The sequence below is a fragment of the Schistocerca piceifrons genome, chromosome 8 (genome assembly GCF_021461385.2).
Source record: "Schistocerca piceifrons isolate TAMUIC-IGC-003096 chromosome 8, iqSchPice1.1, whole genome shotgun sequence".
Taxonomy (NCBI): Eukaryota; Metazoa; Arthropoda; class Insecta; order Orthoptera; family Acrididae; genus Schistocerca; species Schistocerca piceifrons.
In genome coordinates this window covers 466,153,619-466,177,531 of record NC_060145.1, presented here as the reverse complement: position 1 = coordinate 466,177,531, position 23,913 = coordinate 466,153,619, and the positions used below count along the sequence as shown (strand labels likewise).

The 23,913-nt window shown below is 40.6% G+C and overlaps 1 protein-coding gene across 1 annotated transcript in view; it reads right to left on the bottom strand.

Moving 5' to 3' along the window:
* Positions 1–23,913, bottom strand: part of LOC124712462 (protein qui-1) — a 1,341,285-nt gene that overhangs the window by 178,658 nt on the left and 1,138,714 nt on the right. Inside the window, exons 18-20 of the mRNA XM_047242758.1 lie at positions 18,248–18,379; positions 10,529–10,652; positions 3,585–3,772 (exon numbers count right to left, since the gene is read on the bottom strand). Of these exons, the coding sequence (XP_047098714.1) occupies positions 3,585–3,772; positions 10,529–10,652; positions 18,248–18,379 (444 nt within the window). The remainder of the gene's footprint in view (positions 1–3,584; positions 3,773–10,528; positions 10,653–18,247; positions 18,380–23,913) is intronic.

Sequence of the window (23,913 nt, the reverse complement as noted above, 5' to 3'; positions counted from 1 at the left end):
TCTCTCGAGAGCCTAATATGTTTCATTCGCCATCTCTCTATAAATAGCTCCATGCTTTGTTTTGCACCTATTACACACTAGTCTTATTTCTTTTGGAGTTTCTTTACTGTCAGTGTATACCATGGACAGTCAGTCCCATTATGAAATGTTCAATTGGGTAGACATCTATCCAGTGCATGGTCAACTATTCTTTTAAACTTGTGCCACATTTCCTCTACATGCTCTGTCTCTGTGCTGAAAGTTTCAAATTCCTCATTGAGATATGCCACTATTGCTTTTTTTATCTAGTTTACTGAACACACATATCTTTCCACTTGTTTTAGTTGTCTTCTGTGTTTTGGTAATCATTGCTGCCCCAGCCACATCATGGTCACTGATACCAGTTTCAGTGTGGACATTATCAAACAGATCAGGTCTATTTATTGCCATTAGATCTAATATATTTCCATTATGAGTGAGGTTCCAAACTATATGTTCTAGGTAATTTCAAAGAATGCATTTAATAATGTTTCACAGGATGTCTTGTCACATCTGCCACTAACAAAACTTTCAGTGGTGTTAACTCAATTCCTTTCCAGTTCAGCCAAAGCCCAACTTTCACTTCCATAGAGTGGTGTACTCCATAGAAAGGATTTTATGAAATCTGTATTCATATATGTACTGGTTTAAATGTTTTTCTCTGTCATGAATTCCTGCTTTGCATTGGCTCATGCACTTTGTAATCTGTGAATCCATGTCTTATGCAATTAAAATTAATGAGTAATTAGGTTGTAATGTTTAGACTTCTTTTTCTTTCCCTGAAACACCCAATTTGGTAACTTTCTAATGATGTTTGCACTTGGTCTCTCATTTCAGAATGTTTTACAGTGGAGTCACAGGCAAAATGAGTTTTAATTGACTTTTTGCTGTCCTCAAAGTCAACTTCTGTATAACAAAAATTTTCAGGTTCCCACAGGGCCGAAATAACCTGTCTCATAGAACACCAGAATATTATTTAAACATTTTTCTTCTTCCTCCCCACTGTAGATATTCAAATCACATTCACCAACTAGTTGTACCCATCCATTCACATTTCATGCACTATCAGTTTATATGTAATACAACAGCATCATGTACGTACACTGATGAGCCAAAACATTATGACCACCTGCTTAATAGCTTGTTTGTCTTTCGAATGAAATACATCATTGTTTCTGCATATCAGGGATCCAAAAATTTGTTGGTAGGATTGTGGAGGTATGTGGCATTAGGTGTCTACACACAGGTCATATAATTTACATAAATAATGCGCTGCTGATGCGCATATGCAGTGATGGTGCCTGATAGTGAACCAGATGAGTTCCATAGGATTTACATCAGGCAAATTCTTCCACTGAGACATTGCAGTGAGTTCTTTATAATGTTCCTCAAACCACTGTAGCACAGTTCTGGTTCTGAGACATGGACAATTATACTTCTGTAAGATGACATCGTGGGTGCATGCATCAAGCATGAAGGTATGCAGGTGGTTTGCAACTGTCAGTATGTCTTCAATTACTACCACAGGTCTCCTGCAAGTGCAAGAGAATGTCTCCCACAGCATAATACTGCTCCCACCATCCTACATCAGTTGCACATTTCAAGCCACTGTTCACCTCGTTGATGGTGTCTGTGGAGATGTGATTCACCCAAAGAGCTGATATGTTTCCATCAATCAACAGTTGAATCCCAATGGTCCCATGCCCACTGCAATCATAACTGATGATGTTGTTGGATCAACATGTGGACACATAAGAGTGGTCTGCTGTGAAGCTCCACGTTCAACAGTATGCAGTGAACACTGTGCTCTGAAACATTAGTGTGTGCACCAGCATTGTGCTCTTTCAACAGAGATGCCACAGAGCAGACAAGACTCCAGACCTCAGGCTCTGTGAAGAGTCATGGACGTCCAACCATTTAGCACCTAGTGGTAGTTTTACTGTCTTTCCATCTCTTTCTGTTGATGCTGACGACAGTAGCATGCAGACACATTCAACTAGCTTGCCATTTTCAAGATACTCATTCGCAGGCTGTATGTAATAATAATCTCGCCATTGTCAAAGTCACTTACATGAATGGATGTTTCCCATTTGCAACCCATATCTTCACTGAGGTGATACCTCCGCCTGTGACTTCTCCACTTACATACCTTTGTTACTGCATCAAGTGCCCACATTGTCACCATGTGACATCCAAAGTCGCGTTGGGCAGTGGTCATAATACTTTGTCTAATCTATGTACAGCTATGTTCACTTCTCCTGCTGCTCATTTAGCAGCACCTATAAATGAATTCTGAGATTTCTGTCCATGTTTACAGTGTGAGAAAATAAAGTACAGCACTGGCGCTGTACCTTATGTGGATGAATGAATTTTTCAAAAGTTCTGACAGTGACTGTGACAACACTCAGCTCTGTTAGGTAATAAGTATGCTTGACAAAGGTTATCACAGATCACTACAAAACATCACCCTTCTAAAGCTGACTTGTGAGAGTTCCTGTATGTTTGAGCAGTTTAAACTCTGAGTGAGATCCATTGGCATCACTGTTTATTAATTTGCTCATTTTCCATTCCAAAATTGCCGGCCGTATTGGCCGTGCACTTCTAGGTGCTGCAGTCTGGAACCCCGAGACTGCTACGGTCGCAGGTTCGAATCCTGCCTCGGGCATGGATGTGTGTGATGTCCTTAGGTTAGTTAGGTTTAAGTAGTTCTAAGTAGTTATGACCTTGGAAGTTGAGTCCCATAGTGCTCAGAGCCATTTGAACCATTCCAAAATTAAGATGTGATGAATTTAGTGTGTCTTAATGCACACTTACTATTATTATCTAAACATTTCCTGTGTTAATTATTCATTTTCTTGTACTTTCCATGCTTATTTCTTTGGATAACTTTTTCTGTTTCACCCTCTGCAAGATCATTCTACAACATCAGTTTACTATCCTTACTTAAACTTAGTTTTTATGAAGCTTTAACAAAAATCATTACTGCTGTTCTGTCAATAAACTCCTCTTACTGTTTCTCTGCTTACCCTTTTTTGTCCCTCATTTCACAGAGACACGTTTCCTTGCTTTTTAATAAGTCATTATTTAAGATACTTGATTAATGCACTGCTGAAATGTTGCATTGTTGAGTAGATAAATGTATAAAAACTGGTTAGTTTCTTACATTACTCACTATGGTACTGGCAATGGTATATGAAAGATCTCTAATAAAGACCCTAAGTTCCTAAGACTTTGGTTTTATGTGGCAAGGCTCAGTGTCATAGTAACAGCTTACTAGATACTTTCTGGAGATAATAATTACAAAACTATGATCAACAGTGGTAAATATACTTCACAAATTTCTTCAAATTAGAGGAATTTTTGGGCAGGTTATAGATTATTTTGAAAGAGTTTGTAACTTATAATGAAACAGATTGAATTAGTACAGCTTGTATTATTCACTGATTACTTCCTTAGAGTGAGAGAGTCTGCAGCTGCAAATTAGAAGTGCCACAGAGAACAGCAACAGTCAAAGAAAGGAAGCAAGAAGGAGAAAATTTGACAGTTCTTTGTTGAAGATTGCGGACCAGACACGAGGACATCCCCCGCAGCGGTGACTTTGACAGCAGTTACTGGACCACGGTGATGGTCTATCTTCATGACAACATCGCCAGTGAGTAGTGAAGTTATGATAATTCTTGAGTCTTCTCCACCACTAACAATGACTGCATTGCTGAGCGCAGGGGTCAGGCACAGCACTGGTGCAATATGCTCACTGAAACATAATTAGACAAGTGTGTTTTACAAATACAAAACTATAGCATATAATTAAAGCATTGTATTTTTCCTACTTCGTATTTTAAAAGTGACAGAAAAGCAGTTTGCCACCGTACTTTAGACTTAGCTTAAATAGTTCATATTTGACAATTAATGCAAACTAGCATACCTGATTTAGATGCAAAATATGTGTGCAACCGTTGTTTCTTTAACCATCAATAAATGTGAAATAATTTTTATACAACATACAGAAGTGTTACAATAGTGTGTGTGATCTGTATTTCATGACTATTTCAATTTCAGAGTATTCATCATATTTCCCTTTCCAAGAAGGAAAAAATCCAAAGAAATAAGGAAAACATTTTCTCAGATTTTCCTTGCGGTGAAGTTATATAGTGTGGTGTATGGTATACAGTAGGATAACAATATAATGTTGATACAAATTAGTCTCAAAACAAGGGAACAGCATCAGAGAAAGATGAAAGGAGGGAAAAATCAACATGTTTGAACAGGGAAACAGAAGCAATACATCAAGGAGTACCTGCAGTGATAATAAGTCATTGCTGTTGTTGTTGTCTCCAGTCTGAAGACAGGTCTGGTGTAGCACTCCTGGCTAGTGTATCCTTTTTGCAAGGCTGCCCATCTCTGAATAACTACTACAACAAACTATGGTAGGGAGCTGAGATACATTCCTGTGAGGAATGAGGGGAGGCATGGAGAAAGAGCCCTTCCTCTCACATCTCCCCCCCCTCCCACCCCCTCTCCCTATTTCACCTCCCATAGCTATCAAAGATATGCTACTCATCTGACAAATATTGCCTTCCTAGTTGTTTTTGCTGTCAGCCTTGCGTTGTTCACTGTTTACAGTTGATTGTCTCCCAGTCTCATTTCATTGCTTATTTACAGAATCAGTGATAAATAAAAAATTATGTTGAAATATACATGCAGGTACCCCATCATAAGCATTATAAATGTTTTAATTGATTTAAATAAAATGTATAACATATTCCTGACATGCTGTCATTTGGAACAGCAACCAACACAATGAGAAAAATTCTACTAAAACCAGTAGTCAGTAAACAAACTAAAAGTCTAACTATACAGTAAAGCAATATATATTGCATATATATGTGCGAGTGTATACCCGTCCTTTTTTTCCCCTAAGGTAAGTCTTTCTGCTCCCAGGATTGGAATGACTCCTTACCCTCTCCCTTAAAACCCACATACTTTCGTCTTTCCCTCTCCTTCCCTCTTTCCTGATGAGGCAACAGTTTGTTGCGAAAGCTTGAATTTTGTGTGTATGTTTGTGTTTGTTTGTGTGTCTATCGATGTGCCAGCGCTTTCGTTTGGTAAGTCACATCATCTTGGTTTTTATATATATATATATATATATATATATATATACAGGGTGTTTCAAAAATGACCGGTATATTTGAAACGGCAATAAAAACTAAACGAGCAGCGATAGAAATACACCGTTTGTTGCAATATGCTTGGGACAACAGTACATTTTCAGGCAGACAAACTTTCGAAATTACAGTAGTTACAATTTTCAACAACAGATGGCGCTGCGGTCTGGGAAACTCTATAGTATGATATTTTCCACATATCCACCATGCGTAGCAATAATTTGGCGTAGTCTCTGAATGAAATTACCCGAAACCTTTGACAACGTGTCTGGCGGAATGGCTTCACATGCAGATGAGATGTACTGCTTCAGCTGTTCAATTATTTCTGGATTCTGGCGGTACACCTGGTCTTTCAAGTGTCCCCACAGAAAGAAGTCACAGGGGTTCATGTCTGGCGAATAGGGAGGCCAATCCACGCCGCCTCCTGTATGTTTCGGATAGCCCAAAGCAATCACACGATCATCGAAATATTCATTAAGGAAATTAAAGACATCGGCCGTGCGATGTGGCCGGGCACCATCTTGCATAAACCACGAGGTGTTCGCAGTGTCATCTAAGGCAGTTTGTACCGCCACAAATTCACGAAGAATGTCCAGATAGCGTGATGCAATAATCGTTTCGGATCTGAAAAATGGCCCAATGATTCCTTTGGAAGAGATGGCGGCCCAGACTAGTACTTTTTGAGGATGCAGGGACAATGGGACTGCAACATGGGGCTTTTTGGTTCCCCATATGCACCAGTTCTGTTTATTGACAAAGCTGTCCAGGTAAAAATAAGCTTCATCAGTAAAACAAATGCTGCCCACATGCATATCGCCGTCATCAATCCTGTGCACTATATTGTTAGCGAATGTCTCTCATGCAGCAATGGTAGCGGCGCTGAGGGGTTGCCGCGTTTGAATTTTGTATGGATAGAGGTGTAAACTCTGGCGCATGAGACGATACATGGACGTTGGCGTCATTTGGACCGCAGCTGCAACACAGCGAACGGAAACCCGAGGCCGCTGTTGGATCACCTGCTGCACTAGCTGCGCGTTGCCCTCTGTGCTTGCCGTACGCAGTCGCCCTACCTTTCCAGCACGTTCATCCATCACGTTCCCAGTCCATTGAAATTTTTCAAACAGATCCTTTATTGTATCGCTTTTCGGTCCTTTGGTTACATTAAACCTCCGTTGAAAACTTCGTCTTGCTGCAACAACACTGTGTTCTAGGCGGTGGAATTCCAACACCAGAAAAATACTCTGTTCTAAGGAATAAACCATGTTGTATACAGCACACTTGCACGTTGTGAACAGCAGACGCTTACAGCAGAAAGACGACGTACAGAATGGCGCACCCACAGACTGCGTTGTCTTCTATATCTTTCACATCACTTGCAGTGCCATCTGTTGTTGAAAATTGTAACTACTGTAATTTCGAAAGTTTTCCTGAAAATGTACTGTTGTCCCAAGCATATTGCAACAAACGGTGTATTTCTATCGCTGCTCGTTTAGTTTTTATTGCCGTTTCAAATATACCGGTCATTTTTGAAACACCCTGTATATACACACATACACAGGATGTTCAAAAAAAGTGTTGAATACTTTGGGAGGTGGTAGTACTCATCGAAACAAGAAAAACTAGACCAATAAACATGGGGTCTGGAAATGCATACTTTCTGAAATAGACACATGTGCACAGGAGGTGTTCAACATGGCATCCATTTACGACAATGCACCCCTCTGCCCTCCGGCACAACAAGTGATGCATCCTTTGAAGAATACCCGGTTGTTGTTGTACCTGCTGGCACGCATTGAAGACGTGACCGTGTAGTGTCCACACATCATTGATTGGCATGACATAGACCAATTCCTTCAAGTATTCCCAAAACTAAAGGCCAAGGGATTGTGGTTTGGGGAATGAGCAGGCCAAGGTGTAGGGCCTCCATCATATCCAGTGGTCCTGAACCGTCTGCGTCAGATGTTTGAGCACATTGTGATGAAAATGTGCTGGTGCACCATTGTGCATGACCACATTTGTATTTGTTGCTGCAATAACACGGCCGCCAGCAAGGTAGACAACACATAAAAGAGAAAGTCCGGATTGTGTGCCCCAGTTAACCTTTTGTGGTAGCATGTACGGCCCCATTAATCTATTTCCAAGTATGCCTGCCTGTTGATGGAGAATTGGTGCTGATGCCCTTCTTCCTGAATTACCTGGGGATTTATCATCCGCCAATAGATCTTTGTTATGGAAATTCACAACACCATCTTTTGTGAACGTTGCCTCATTGGAAAACAATCTTGGGTGTGAACAGTGGATCTGCAGCACACTTCTGCAACAGCCACTGGCAGAGCTGCTGTCTGCTGTGATGATCATGTGGCCTTAGTGCCTGAACGACCTGTAGATGAATTGTTCATGAGGAAGCACCCAGCCCCCCTCCATCAGGTAAGAGAGTGTGACATGCCTTTTGCTGCTGCTAATCATCAGGCATTGGTCTCAGAAGTTTCTTCCAGTTAACATAGCACATGCTCCTCTATGTTAGGCATGTGGACTGTGCAGGGCCTTCCACTGGCAGTCTTCTGAGGTGCAAGGATACCTGTGTCCCTCCGATGCTGGAAAAGTCTGCCAAACAGCTCATCAGAGGCCACTCTGCGCTGTGGTATTTTCCATTTGCTAAACCATAGCAGAATATCATATCCACCATTTCACTTGTTGAGTGGTGAAGTTCCATTGCTAACAAGTGGTGGAAGGGAGAAAATGTAGTACATACAAACAGCACAATAACAGTAAACACAAAAGTGAATCTGTGTTTGAAATAATGTAAAACACCATGATACTAACCCAGAGTTGACAGTGATGTACAATATGGCACACAAACACAATGAAATCAAATGTAGCCTACAACAAGATTCAAACCATACAAATGACTGCAGACCACCTAATAATAGATAGAGTATAACTGTGCTAATATCTGCAACCAAGCTTCGCACAGCCCTTCCTACAAATACGTGTTTATCTCGGAAAGTATGGGTCTCTAAATCCATGTTTATTCGGCTTCTTTTTCTTGTTTTAATGAGTACTACCACTTCTCAAAGTATTCGATACTTTTTTTTTTTTTAGCACCCTGTATAAGACACACCTTCTTGGGTAAGTCAGCCTGACAATGGTACTTACTACTGAAACTTACAGCTGGTAGACTAAATGAAAGTCTGACTATAGTCTAAAGCAAATAATTCTTTTCTGAAATGAATGAGTTGGCCACATGTTTGAAAAGTTGAATATACAGCATCAGCATTAACAAACCATTTAAACAGCAGGTATTAACACCATAGATGACAAAACATGAATGTTACTGATATTATTCTGGAAGTATCAGTATGCTGAAAAGATGAGATGGTCTCACATGTTTACATTACTAAAACCTCATCAAGCCAGTCACATTTAGGACACTGATGTAATTACACTCACAAAATATTTTTAGAACAGTGCCTACTACTGTGATGTTTAACATGTTAAGCTCACTAGATAAAGATTAGTCACCCCTATGGGCTCACACAGATGAAATGTTAAGCCTTTACTAGTGGTGCAGTGATTGACTTGTGCTTGACCACATGCACACTGTCCCTGCCTGAGCATAAGGCAGTGCTGATCAGTGAGGCATTAACGTTTCAAGTGGACACTGAATATAAACATGGCTAAATGTAAGGACTTGACAGAATGTCAGAAAGAGGCAATCATGTTTTGGTGTGCTTGGGCCATATTGTGAATTAAGTTGCCGGATTCACTGGTGTTCTGTGGCAGACTGTTTGATATGTCTACAAACAGTGGTGAAATGTGTGTGGCTGTGAAGCACAGTGTCAGAATTGGGGGTGGGAAGAAATTCTGACTTAGAGAGACCGGAGATGCATTTAACGGCTTGTGAATCAAAATTGCTTCCAAACCTGACAGGACTTGCAGCAGGCAGCGAAGGAAGGTGCATTCCCACCTGTTAGCATGACAACACTGCAATATGGAACTGCATCTGAAGAAAATTTGGATTTGGTCATCTCACAAGAGGCAATTGCTCACGCAGCCACATAAAGACAACAATAATAAAGTTAATCATGCTTGACGAATATGTGACTGGTTTTCTGAACACTTCCCCGCGCTTTTACATCTTGATAGAGCTGCAAAATCACCTTATCTGAACCTTGTAGAACATCTGTGAGACATGTTGGAACAGCAGGTAAAATGCTGACATCAACAACCCACAATTTAGAGCTGCAGAATCAAATCCTCAGTGAGGGACTCAACCTTGATACGACTTACCTGCACAATCTTGTGGACTCGCTTCCTAATTGAATCCAGGCAGTTATCAAGTCCAGGTATGGAATTACACAACATTAAAAGATGCCTGAATATAGCAGTAACTAATTTCTTGTCTGATCTGACCTACCAATGTTTAGCTGACATGCAGCCTCACCCTTTTGTATGCGTTTTTCTTAGTAATAGTCATTACACCCACTAGAAGCTGCATACTGTGTTCAAGCCTTGGACTCCTGTTATTTTACCCTCTCATCTCCATTCTCCTACTTCTCTTCATTAACAAATTAAGTATTTCTTGATGACTTTGGTTACGTACTATCAACCTATCCTTTTATTTAAGTTGTTCCATTATGTTCTTTTCTCCTGAACTGATTCAATACCTCTTCCTTAGGCATACCACATACCCATCTAACTTTCTGCATTCTTCTGTGAAATTGTTGAAACTGTTCAAAAAAAAAAAAAAAAACAAAAAGGAACAAAATGCTTGCAGTATATCCAAGAAGACATTATACATCACCAGTACTGACCGAATTTGAGATATTATGTAAAACGATGCTGTTGCTGTTATACCTAGTTTTTTAAAACCCTTGTCTACAAGAGTAATATACCACTTTTTTTTTCTCAGCCAAACAACAATGCTGCAAATGCAAAATATTATGTACATATTATTTGAAGTTTGCTGAGTGAGCACTCCAAGTTTCTGTCACTTCTGAAAGATATCGTCTAAGGATGTACACAACATATTATCCTTACATCATGTTTCTGTCAATGAATACTTTGTCTCTAAAAGTGAAACTGCTCCAGAATGTTATTCCACATGATTTTAATGAATGGAAATATCCAAAACCAAGCTAACTTTTTGCTGCTTTCAAACCCAAATTGAGTAGTCATACAAAGTGTTACAGAGCTTAAGTGTTTGAGAAAAGTCATAATATGCCATTTTCCATTAAAAGTTCCTATGAGCATGTCCATATACAAATATTTAATATTTTTTTTTCAAATGGATACACACATTCAGTACATAAAATTGAGATTTCTGGACGATATGAGTGACTTACTATATTCTCAGTTTCAGTTGGAGAGACTTCAAGTCCCAGACAATGATTGAGATGTCATCTGAGCCAGTTAGCAGATACTGTGACTGTTTAGTAATTGCTAGGCATAATACTGGACCACTGTGTCCTGTGAAACAAACAAATTTGTGAGAAATAAGATCAGCACAATATAAACTTTCTTATGTAATAAACAGCAAAAACTTGCATAATTTTATCAGTCAAAGGTACTGTAATGTTCTGCTACCTGTTGACAGAGAAACTACCATAGTTACCACCTAGTGTGCTCTCATACGAGGGTCGCCCACAAAGTAATATACCAGTTTTTTTCTCAGCCAAAAACAATGCTGCAAATGCAAAACATTATGTATCCATTATTTGAAGTCTGCTGAGTGAGCACGCCAAGTTTCTGTCACTTCTGAAAGATATCGTAGCTGCAGGACAGTTCCAAATGGCATTTGTAGGTGATGTACATTACAAGCAAAGTGCCATCATTGACTTTCTCACTGCAGAGGAAGAAACTGTGGGTGATATTCACAAATGCTTGTGCAAAGTCCCAGACAATGATTGAGATGTCATCTGAGCCAGTTAGCAGATACTGTGACTGTTTAGTAATTGCTAGGCATAATACTGGACCACTGTGTCCTGTGAAACAAACAAATTTGTGAGAAATAAGATCAGCACAATATAAACTTTCTTATGTAATAAACAGCAAAAACTTGCATAATTTTATCAGTCAAAGGTACTGTACATGGAGGTCATCAGAAGGCAGTTTGGTGGAGCAAATTAGTGGTCAGGGAGACCATCCATGGCTGTTACATCTGACATGTTGCAGTGAGCTGATGTCATTCATGAGGATTCGGCAGTTGGTGCTGCATCTATCAATCAGCAAAGGAAGTTCACACAGTGAAGTGCTGGCTCCACCACTGTGACAAGGATTGGTACCGAGAGGGCATACATGCCCTGTTTCGCACTGGAGGAAGGCCTTAGAATGGGATGGAGATTATGTGGAAAAAAAGGGTGTGTAGATAAAACACCATTCTTTTGTGTGTGTAATTCTCATTATGTTCAATAAAGAATTGTTGAAGAAAAAAATGCAGTGCGTTACTTTCTGGGCAACCCTTGTGAAATGCTGTTTACCATAAAATTGAGATTCTGGTAGTTGCTCGAGATACAAGATTACTTAATTGCCAGTCTATAGTTTCCTGATGTCTTCTTGAATTGTCTCTGACTTACATCATATGCCACTAAAATTATTTTCCTGTGTTTTGATTTTAATTTTTTTTATACAGGTATAATGTACCAGTTTTGTATCGCGTAACTGTTAATATAGCCTACTGACTTAAGTTATAAGCAGGATGCAGAGAAAATACAAATTATAAGAACAAAGAAATAATGATTCAGAACCTTATTAGATGTGAAGTGAAGAATCTCATTATGACAAGCAATATTCAACCCTATCAGGAGAGCAGATGCCATATGGATGATGACAGACTCAAATAATTGATTGCTACATTCACTGCAGTGGCTAAACCCCATGGACTGGAACACTGTGACCAAATTAACTTTTTTACCAAGTTGAACAACCAGCAACTTGTGGCACAGTAGAAACAGAAATTAAAAGATTAATTGCAGGTTCATCTTCCATAGAGGCAGCAATTAAAGAAGGTAGCAAAAGCAATAGCCATAGCCATAGGCCCTGTTACTGTGGCTACCATTTTGCAGACACCCCCTCCTCTCCAATCTTCTTGGTGTGAGGAGTATATATAGGGTGTCTCTCCTAAAAGTCACCAGGTGCATTTATCTGGTGTTTGCACTGATATTTTTGATTCTGTTTTTGCAGAGTGTAGCTGCAGTCAGGCAAAACAAATACTGACCATCACATCTGTTGTGGAATGCCCAACATCAAAGGAAAGCATCAGTTTGTTTTCTGTTATGAAACGAAAGTTGTTTTTTAAGTGGAATTTTACATGCTCATTGGATAGAGCAGTATCAAATTAGTCTAGTATGATATTCATTTTACTGATATTTATTAATAGAGACTGTGAAATGAAGAATAACCAGTATCCCAGCAGCAACTGAGTAGCGCTGCTATATCACAATAGCTGTCAGCATTGGCCAGGTCTGTTACTGTTTTAGTACTGGTTATTCTTTGTGGTTCACTGCCCTGTTAATACATATCAATAAAATGAATATTCCACAAGACTAATTTAGGACCACTTTACTAAATAGGCACATAAAATTCCAGGTTAAAAACAATTTTTGTGTAATGGGAAACAAACTGATGCTTTCTGTCAATAATGGTTCTGCTCAAAACACAAGATGACCAGTACATGCAAAAAGCTTTGCAAAAACCAAATTGCAAATACCTGGCAAAAACACTTGACATAATGCACCTGATGACTCTTAGGAGGGACACGCTGCATCATAGTATGATGACTGACTTAAGGCAAATTCCTAATTTCTGGCAATATCAATGTCAAACATTCAGGCTGGCATTCTAGAGATAAAAACAGAGCAGGGTTTCTACTATAATGCATTGTGTCTTAGTGGGGACAGTTTCTCTGTGGAAGATGGGTACAAAGCACCTCCTTTCATTCATCACACAAACATTGAAACAGCAGATATTGAAATGTGACTGTGAAATGGAAAGTCAGTGAAAGTTACTCAAGAGCGAGGATGTGATAACTGTGAGATTCAAAAGAGGTCACACCATACACAGGATGTCTCAGGGAGAATGGACAATATTCTGGGATATGACAGCAATTATTATTCAGATCAAGTAAATCAAGTAACATGGGCTGTAAAATGCATACCTTAAGAGCCATGGGTACTTGTTCAGTAAATGAGATGTGTTTCAAAGTAGCAAAGATGGACATAGCTCTTCTGGTATGTAGTTTAGAGTCCATGTACACTAGACTTTTTTGCTTTGAATGGTTGTTCCTGGCATATCTCTGAATACTGTCAATTTCGCTTGGAGAAACCAGTATTTATACAGCTATATCTCTGATGTCAATCTGTTGTAAAATTATGGAACATATTTTACAATCACGAATTACAACATTTTTGAAGAATGAAAATCTTCACTAAAAATAATTAACAATCCACGACATACCGATCTTACAAAACTCCATTCACTCTGTTAGTCTGTGAGATTAACAGCACAAAAATCCTGCAGAATTCTTAAACATATTCTCAGTTCATACATAATAAATTTCCTTGAGAATGAGCAGCTTATGTCCACAAGTCGGCATGGTTTTAGAGAGCACTGCTCATGTAAAACTCAGCTTGCCCTTTTCTTACATGACACACTGTGAACTATGGATGAAGGGCAACAGGCAGATTCCATATTTCTAGATTTCCATAAAGCAGTTGACACGGTGCCTCACTACAGACTGGTAATGAAGGTAAAAGCATAAGGAATAGGCTTCCAGATATGTGAGTGCCTTGAAAGCTCCTTGAGTAATAGGACTTGATAGCAAGTGTTCATCAGAGACGAGGATATTGTCAGGAGTTGATGTTTGTTGTTCCAGCTGGTGAAGTTCCTCAAGTTGGACCCACCATTCTTTACACCAAATGCTTGGCTATAACCAACTGTGAAAAAGGTTAATATCAAAAATACACGTCCACAGACTGTTTCCTGTAAAAACTGATATACCAGAAGAAGAGAACTCTTCTTCAATAAAGCACCTTACCTTCTCTCCTGCACTCTGTTAATTCATAATTTCATACCAGCCTCGTTCATCCAACCCTTGTCGTGTACGTGAACAACACCACCTGACAGTATTTCAGAAGTTCTGGGCAATATTGAAAATGACCAATGGATTAAGTTTAGTACCATCGGCACAACACGAAAGGACAACAGTGTAGTGCATTTTTTCATGTCCACTTATTTTACAGTTACAGCTTTAGCACATTTCATGGCAACAGTTCTGTTACTCGGCACATCAAATGGTTTTCTTTAAATGTGGAATAATAACAATACAGTGGAGATGCTGACTTGCAGGTAGGTGCAACAAAAAGGCTGTCACAAAATGAGCTTTTGGTCAACAAGGTCTTTGTCAAAAATAGACAAAACACACACACACACACACACACACACACACACACACACACACACACACACACACACACACACCCATGACCAAAGTAAAGTCACTGGCAGCTGAAGCCAGACTATGAGTAGCAGCACATGATGGGAGAGGTGATCCGGGGAGGGTAAGGAGAAGGCTGGGGCAGGGAGAGGGAGGGATAGCAGGGTAGGAGTGAGAGGTCGTAAAGTTCTGCTAGTGGGAGTGTGCAGGAGGAAGGTGGAGAGGAGGTAGGGCAGCTAGTTGCTGTCGGGAGGCAGAGATAGAGGAGGTAGTGGAAAAGGAGAGAGGTAAAAATACTGGGTGTGAGGATGGAATAGAGGGCTGTATAGCACTGGACTGGGAAGAGAGAAGGGGCTAGATGGGTAAGGACAATGATTAATGAAAGCTGAGGCCAGGAGAGTAATGAGAACATAGGATATACTGCACGGAGACTCCCCACCTGCGCATTCAGAAGAGCTGGTGTTGGTGGGAAGGATACATATGGCACAGCTTGTGAAGCAGTCACTGAAATGAAGAATGTCGTGTTCGGCGGCATGCTCAGCAACAGGATGCTCCAGCTGTTTCTTGGCCACAGTTTGTCAATGGCCATCCATGCAGACAGACCACTTGTTGATTGCTGCAATCCATTCTGGTTTTTCCATCATTTGATGACGAATAATAAAGCGATGTAAAGGTAATACATTCACTTCATACTCTTGTGCCATTTTCTGAGATATTTTGGTTTTGGTTTGCATGCTAAGTCAATGGTACTTCATGAACACCACCCTTAGAAACTGTTAAGTTCCACTGTAGCACTAGCATATGAGGGTGTACTTGAATAATTTTTGAATTAATTCCAATGCAACTTTGACCATGTCTTTCAATTCATTTCAATACACCACCTTCTAGTTTTGGCCATTTTGCATTCAGTCTTCTATTTGCACATTTAGTCTTCCTCATTTTTTTCACTTCTTCTTTACTAGCCTACCAATTGCTAATGGTTTCCCAAAGCTTGCAAATTTAAATACCATTTGTATGTGTGTTCTACTGCTGCCACTTGGTGAGTAGATTTTTTATCCATCCAATTAAATTATATTTTAAAAATTGATTAGTTTTGTGAATACATACATATATACATACTCACGTGTTTGTCTGATATATCATATAATCGACATATTTATTCAGTGTATGTTAAGCATCATTATTAGTATTTCTGTGAGGGATATGTATATGTAGAATGTTACTTCAAGTATATCTCTGTTACCTTGAGTGACAGTTTCATTTTGGAACAGTCAGTATTTCAAGACTATAATATGTAAGCTATTACATACATTTGCAACTTTTAGTTTTTCAGTGCCATTTTTTTTCACTTTTGTACACTTATGTTCAGAAAAAAACATAACACTTTGTATGACTACAGATATGAAGTTCATATTCACAAGACATGTACATTACTATGTTCTCCAGAATTGGGTACCATTTCAGTCACCTCAGTTCAGCGTGTGTTCTGTAGCCAAGTAGGCACAGAATCTGGCATGAGTCCCAATAATTGTTCCATGCATCATGACATCGAATGCATGTAAGGTACAAATGGCATCCTGTGTTATAGCCATCCGACCTACATTCACCTTGTTCCATAGTTCACCTGTGGTGGTTGGCATTAGGTCACAACACTGCACCTGTCGTTTCACCATATTCCACAAATTTTTGGTTGGTGACAAGACTGGTGATCTGGCATGTCAGGGTGAAATGCTGACATCCTGTGACACCAAGAAGGTACATTTTCATGCAGAAGCATGTGATTGTGCATTGTCTTGCTGAAAAATGATGTCTGGGGTGTTGTTCAGAAAGGGTATAGTACGGGTTACAGGATGTGATTCAGGTAGGTCACACTGATCACAGTGCCTTTGACACGCACCAACTGTGAGTTGTGGTTGTACCCAGTAGCACTCCACACCATAAGACCTCAAGCTGGTGCTGTGTGTCTTGTGGGAATGTAATCACTGTGATGCCACTCTCACTGTCTGTGACAGACCAAAATGCAGCCATCATTTTCAAACAAACAGAACCTGGACCTGTCCAAAAACTCTACCTGATGCTATTCCAGTCCCTAGTGACACTGTTGCTGTTTAGCAAGTTTCTCCAAATTTGTCAAAGGTAGTTGGAGAAGTGGACAACGTACATGAAACCCATGCCATAATAAACAGCAACAGCAGTAGACCATCACTCCTGACAGTGTACGATGTGTTATACTGTTCCACTGTTGTTCCAGAGCTGAGGAGGATGCAGATCTATCCTGCAGTGCCACTTGATGAGGTGTCGATCTTCTCGGGCGGTGGTCTGGCTTGTGCAACCTGACCCATCTTGTCATGTTCTGTGGCTTTCTGGGAATCATCCTGCACACACTCGTTGTGCTGCCGAAACACTTCATCCCATGTGAGGAGCAATTTCCCTGATGGATGTATCACATTCTTCTATGTCAAAATGCACCCTCTTTCAAAGTCAGTGATTTGACGGTGTGGTTCGCACATGAATCTGCATGTCTGCTTAAATAATGCAGCTACAATACCTTCAGTTTATAGTGACAATGAGAGCTGCAGGCACATTTTACCGCTAGGTGGAGTTGCGCTGTGATATCAATATTGACCTTGAACCCGCGGGCTGATGTGGTCCAAATGCTAATCATTTCTACAGAACATGTCCTGTGAATATGAAAGTCCTATTTCCAGTCATTCCAGGTGGTCTGTTTTTTCTGAACATGAATGTATTACACTATGTTGCACATCCTGCCTCCTCAGCCAACCAAAGCAACCCATCCTGAATAATTTTAAGCATGTCATTGAAGTGTGGTTCAAATGTACATCATACTACTCAGTTGATGAGTTTCTTAACAGTGACACACAAGATATGCAATGTGTGACAGTATTGTATCAGCAAATATTATTTACATTGAAACTTCCTGGCAGAAACTGTGTGCCCGACCGAGAGTCGAACTCGGGACCTTTACATTGTTTTGAATATGTGCACACAAATTAAACTATAATTATGTATGGTAGATTGTGTAGATAGTTACTGTATTGTTATTTTAGCATATGTGTCTACTTGTTTTGTCCATGCACACTTACATGAAATAATAACAATTGTATTGTTTTATGTATTGAACATACTGAAGAAGCCAAATGCATGGAAAACATACCGAAAGGCAACTATAATTAAATCAGTCAGTTACTTTTTATATATTTGTTTTGACATCAAATAGAAAAATATGTAGCAGATCTAAATTTTAATACTGAGCTCCAGGAAGTACTCAAGCAGAAAAAAAATTGTTTCTCACTATGTGGCTATGACACCCTGCAGTTAAAAACTTTTCATCTTGAGCTGGTGAACAAGTGATAAAAGTCTTACATCCTGATATGAGATTTTTGAGTGTCTCATGCTTGACCAGCACATTGCAATGCACAGAATCTTTCCAAAAAATAGCAAGTATTTACTTTAATATTAATTTACACTTTTCCATTACATACAAAAGAGTGCCAAATTAAAGATATAACATGATTTCAAATGCTGGACATATTTTAATTTAAGAAATTAGAAGTGTAATGTGATAAAAACAAGTGAGAAGTGGAGCTGAATATACTAAATGGTAACTTACCTTTGAAAGTGTGGGTGAGTGTGTTTGACATGACATGCCACAGCTGTGGGTCTCCGTTGTGTGGGACAACTACCAAGTGCTGGCCAGACGGTGTTGGCTCTAGCAGCTTTACACCAGCTGGACAATGCAGGCCTGCAAAGTTTATTTCACTGTATTGTAATATTAATCAAAAGTGATAATACTGAGTACATAATTACACACTGAAATCCATAAGTTCCCATACTGAGACAAAAAGAGCTCAGTGATCAAAAATTTACAAGTTCTGGCTAAATACACAAAAGAGGATATATTAACCATGATTCAGTGCTTATCATTTTTTAATCTCTCTGTGTCCTCAGATAACTATTCTTTCAGATTTAACTACAGGATATATGTATAGCCACCTCCACTGCACAACTGAGGTGGCTATACATACATCCCATAACTAAGTAAAAATGTTTAAAATCGTCTTTCAGAACTGCCTCGAGTTTGTCAGTCATAGCCTTCTGGATCTTCTCAGACAAGTTGAAATGCAAGTCATCCAGATGTATTTTTAGTTTTGGTAAGAGGAAGTACTCTGATGGTGACAAACCATGAGAATAAGGAGGATGGTGTAACACTGATGTTTGCACATCATAATAAAAACACTAAGTCTTGTCACCAGCTTTTTGGCAAGTCTCAATCTCTCTCTCTCTCAAACACACACACACACACACACACACACACACACACACACACACACACACACACAAGGTTATATTAGATGCCCATAAACTTTAACAGTGAAGCTAGAATAAAGCCTTTTAACATGGCTGTATCACTGTCTGCTCCCACAATGTATTCAACAGTAATTACGTCAGCATAAGTTGAACAGGCTGACAGTTGATGTGGGCTGGCTGCAGCAGATTCACATGCCTACCTCAACCAATAACATAACATGATTTTGTAAACATCTCTATGGCAACACCTCAGTGTTGTCGCAGCTCTGTAGACAGCTGCTGTTTTAGCCTGCAGCCATTAGCACTTCACAGCTGAAAGCCGGTAACAGTGCTGCGAGCTGTCAGGCATCTTCTTTCACTGTCTTGAGTATAGCTCAACAGTCATCAGTAGATGAGTTTAATGACAAGGATGAAAAAAAATGGCTCAGAAACTTATCTACTTCATTGAGTATTATATTATATAAATTTAGTATGAGAACATATGTACAATATTATGTACATTTAGAGCAATATCATCATCCCAGTGATATTTTTTATTCTGTAATTTAGCATTTTTACTACCCAAAGGCACCTATTTTATATATAATTCAAGCATTTTGGACAATAGGTAAACATATTTTAACATACTACTTGCTCCACAACTTCCCATACATCCTCCCCCAACCCTCGTCTTTACCATTAAATAGATAATATTCTGTTCTCTTTAATTTATACTTTTACTTTTCCTCTTGGTAGTACAATTTGATACACGTTATTACCTTGCATTACCACATTCTCATGTTCCATAACGAAGGAGAATCTTAATTGATGCTGGAAGTATTTCCTGTAACCCCAACTGCAATTCCACGATCTTTCTTTAGGAAAACCTTTTCTCAAATAGAATAACTCAAAGGAACTTTATCTCTTAGCGGAAGTTTGTCACTGAACAAGAACTGTTCTAACCAGTGGTCTACAGTGATAAAAATGACTCTGAAAATGCTTGTTGTTTGCTGAAAAAAAACTCATAGCTGTTTTCTGGAGGTTGTCTTATTTCCACATTCACAACATGTTTCAGGCCCAGCTCATCTTCTGGTGGCCGGTCAGCAATTAAAATTTGGGATTATAAACTCTTTTTATAATACAATGGTAGTATACACAACTGCAAGGTTCACAAATGCACAAAAATAATAAAAAAATCAAAGCTGTCAAAAAAGGCTAAAATGTACATGCCATATGCAATTACAGACGCTCAAAAGGCAGTTGTAAATGCCATACATCAAGAAATGCATATGGTATACCAGGCGCAATAACTTTCAACTTGCAAAGACATAAACCAAATGTACCGAAGCCATAGTTGCAGTTAATGTGCACTGCAGCCAATAGAGGTCATCTTGGGCTAACACAATGCCAGGTGGCAGAGCCGCCAGTATCATCACGAAATTTGATGTAAGTAGTATTCCACATAAAATGATTCCAATGATAAAAGTAAAGCTGCAAGATATGGCAGCAAATACTACATATGTGAAATGAAACTTCCTGGCAGATTAAAACTGTGTGCCAGACCGAGACTCAAACTCGGGACCTTTTCCTTTCGCGGGTAAGTGCTCTACCAACTGAGCTACCCAAGCAAGACTAACGCCCCGTCCTCACAGCTTTACTTCTGCCAGTACTGTAGTGTCGCAGAATAGTAAAGAGTTGGAAACATGGAATATTGTCAAAGTTTCGTTGCCTATTGCAAGAGCCAGAGGCAGTAGGTTAGGCAAGAACTAAGAGGATTGTGCACATATGGAGTGTGTCGTCACGCAGGGGCAATGGCCTGGTTACACACAACACTTGAGAGAGAATTGCTTAGCATGAGGGTTTGTGTTAGACGGAGGCTTTCGTAGAGTGCAAGACAGAGGTATACCGTCAGCTGTACTGCATTTCACAACTTCACTTAAGTCTGCCGCAACAACACGTACCTCTGTCACAAGAACACCTAAGGGGCGAGCATGACAGATGAGTCAGCAGTGTAAGTGGAACAAATGCGGTCATTACAAACAAGCATGACGTCAGGACGTCGCTCGTGCTTCCTTTATATATGCCAGCTTGGTAGCAACAAAGCACTCCCACTCACAGTTAGACTTGCAGTCAGATGTGTACTGGGTTGCTGCGTAGCACTCAGCTCAGTGATCGACATGTTAATCTTTATGAAGGAGATGTTGTAGTAAGAGCAGCCCATTCAGCAGCAGACGAGAGGGGACAGTACCAGCTCTGGTCCTCTCTGCTGCCACTGTGAATCATCAACCCAGGATTAGCGGACATCGCGGCAGATTCGCTCGCCGCCAATGCTGACCACATCAGTGAGCCGTCGTCGAGACCGTGCGGGGCCTAGGCCCTGTGCATCCGCCGTCACAACCGGTTGAGCCGACAACGCTGGGGGATTGCAGCCCGTTCCGCCCGTCTACCACGGACGAGCCACCAGGAGGAGCAGGGAAGAAGACAGGGTGGGATAGAGTACACTCCGCACTACGAGAACACTTCTCGTGCCAACAGCACCGGGACTCCAGCCCGGAGCCACCTGCTGTCCGCCGTCGAGCCGGCCGGCCAGCCGGATGCCGCCAGCCACACGCAGCCAAAGTTAAGGACACTCCTCCGCTACGTCACAGCACGCGGCGCTGCACTAGCAAGACTGCGCGGCCCAAATCTGGTGTCATCGCTACGAGTCAGCGAGGACTCGGGGAAGGTCGTTGATATCACCAAGCCACATTGTACTCGGCAGGAATAAAGGTGTTATGAATTAATAATGTTTCTTTGGCGTTTCTGACGCTTCTACAGCCATTTCCTAGCATCCTGACAACTGGGAGGTCACCGCTCGGCCATCCAGTCCACCGTAGGCGACCGGGACCACCGGGGCGCCTACAGATTTGGTGTCAGAAGTGGTCGCTTCCACTGCCTACAGATTTGGTGTCAGACGTGGTCGCGCCCACTGCCTACAGATTTGGTGTCAGAAGTGGTCCCACCCACTTCCTACATATTTGGGGTCAAAAGTACTCGCGCCAACCGCCTTCAGATTTGGTGTAGTGGTAAGTGCACGAGGTGATTTTTTGTTAATAACTATGGATGCACGTTCTTTGTTAGGAGTGCACTTTGTGAGACCTGTAGGAACAGCAGATTTATCTGAGTTTAAAGGGAAACAATTGGGAAACGTACTTGGTACCGGTCAGATGTACTGTGTGTAATTTAACGGGGTATGGGGAGCCATGCACGAAATTTGTACCAGTAGAACGTTCAATTTGTAAATGGTTTGGTCACGCAGCGCACAATTGTAGAGAGTGTCGCTGGGCAATAACAAGGTGGAAGGATTAATTTTGTTTAGTTGTGCATTGTGAGTCTTGTTTGTCTTCTTGCGTGTAGTGCTCAACTGTGACAAAGGAGTTGGGTAGCTAGTGTAGTTATTGTTCTGAAGAGTAAATTCAGTATAGAGTAAGTTGTTGGTAATTTGCACAAATCATGTCAGAAACAAGATCCGTTAGTACTGAAGTGAGTATAGCTGCTCTGATGGAGCAAGTCTCAAAATTGCTAGAAGAGAATGCGCAGCATAAGTTACGTCATGTAGAATTAATGATGCAAATGGAGACCCTGCATTCGGCGAAAGAGTCGCAAATGGGTTCAAGTGAGTGCAAGTCAGTAGCAATGTCCAACCTTGCAATATATCATTCAGTAGCTAACCTGATAATGCCTTTCTCGGGTAAAACAACCGAGGATGTCATAGCATTCATTAACGATGTTTTGGCAACAGCTGCAATGAGCAATTGGTAGTGTAAGATTTTTTAGGGAGAAGTTAGCTAATTTGACACGGAAGGTCTTTTTCAGATAGGATTCGGAAAATTAATTGGAAGACCTATGAATTATCGGGTAATCCTGATGCGGATCGTGTATTACTACGAGAGGCAGAAAACAGAGCCCTCGATGTATTCCTCAGGGGAATTCCTGCAGAATTTTCTTGTGGGGTTAGGATGGAGAATCCTGGGGATTTAGCTGCAGCACTGCATATTGCAATGCATCTGCAGGAGATAGATATTGCAACAAGGGTTCGCAATGATAAACGCATCTTTGCGTCGGAGAGGAATTGTTACCGTTGTGGGAGGGAAGGTCACGTGAAGGCTCAGTGCAGACAGCCGCAGTGCTATGAGTGTAAACGCTATGGTCACAAGGCGAATGAGTGTCGTAGTAAGCAGAATGGTAACGGGAATAAACAGGAAAAAGCGTTAAACGGGAGTGTTTTATCCGTCAGAAGACATTCCCGGTAAGCAGAAGTACTGTGAAAACTAGTACAGAGACGGATTGTTGCTTGATGGGTGTTGCAAGGAATAACAGATGTAAGTTTTTGATTGATACAGGGGCACATGTATCTGTTGCTAGTCTAGACCTTATGGGTAGGGGAAGACTAGGTACTCCTAGGTATAGATTACATGGAGTAGGGAATAATGAGTTGCAATCATTGGGTACAACACAGCTCGTTTTTAAGATTGGAACTGTAGAGTTCGGAGAGCAAATGGAAGTGTTGCCAACTGTGGGAAAAGGGTATTCTGTGATTCTCAGACTGGACTTCCTCGATAAACACCATGCCAAAATTAATCTTTCACAGCGTACAGTTGAACTTAGTGGAAACTTGTTTTCAATGGGTACAACAGCTGTAAATGTTTCTATGTCACGAGGTGCATCCGTTGCTAAGATGTCACCAATTGAACCGGGTACAAGGGCATTAAAGATGATTATGCACGTCAAAGTGCCTTCGGGTACAGGGAAGTTAGTTTGGTTGTCAGTAGATACCGCTGTACCACAGCAGAGACTATGTGTGGTGGAGCCACTGCAGAGCAATGAAGCACTGGATGAAATGCATTGTTTTATTAGAAGGAGTGTTGCGCACGCAACGGATATAAATGGGGAACTGATGATTCCGGTCAGTGTAGATAATTTTGGGGCAGATGAAGTGGATCTCCCACA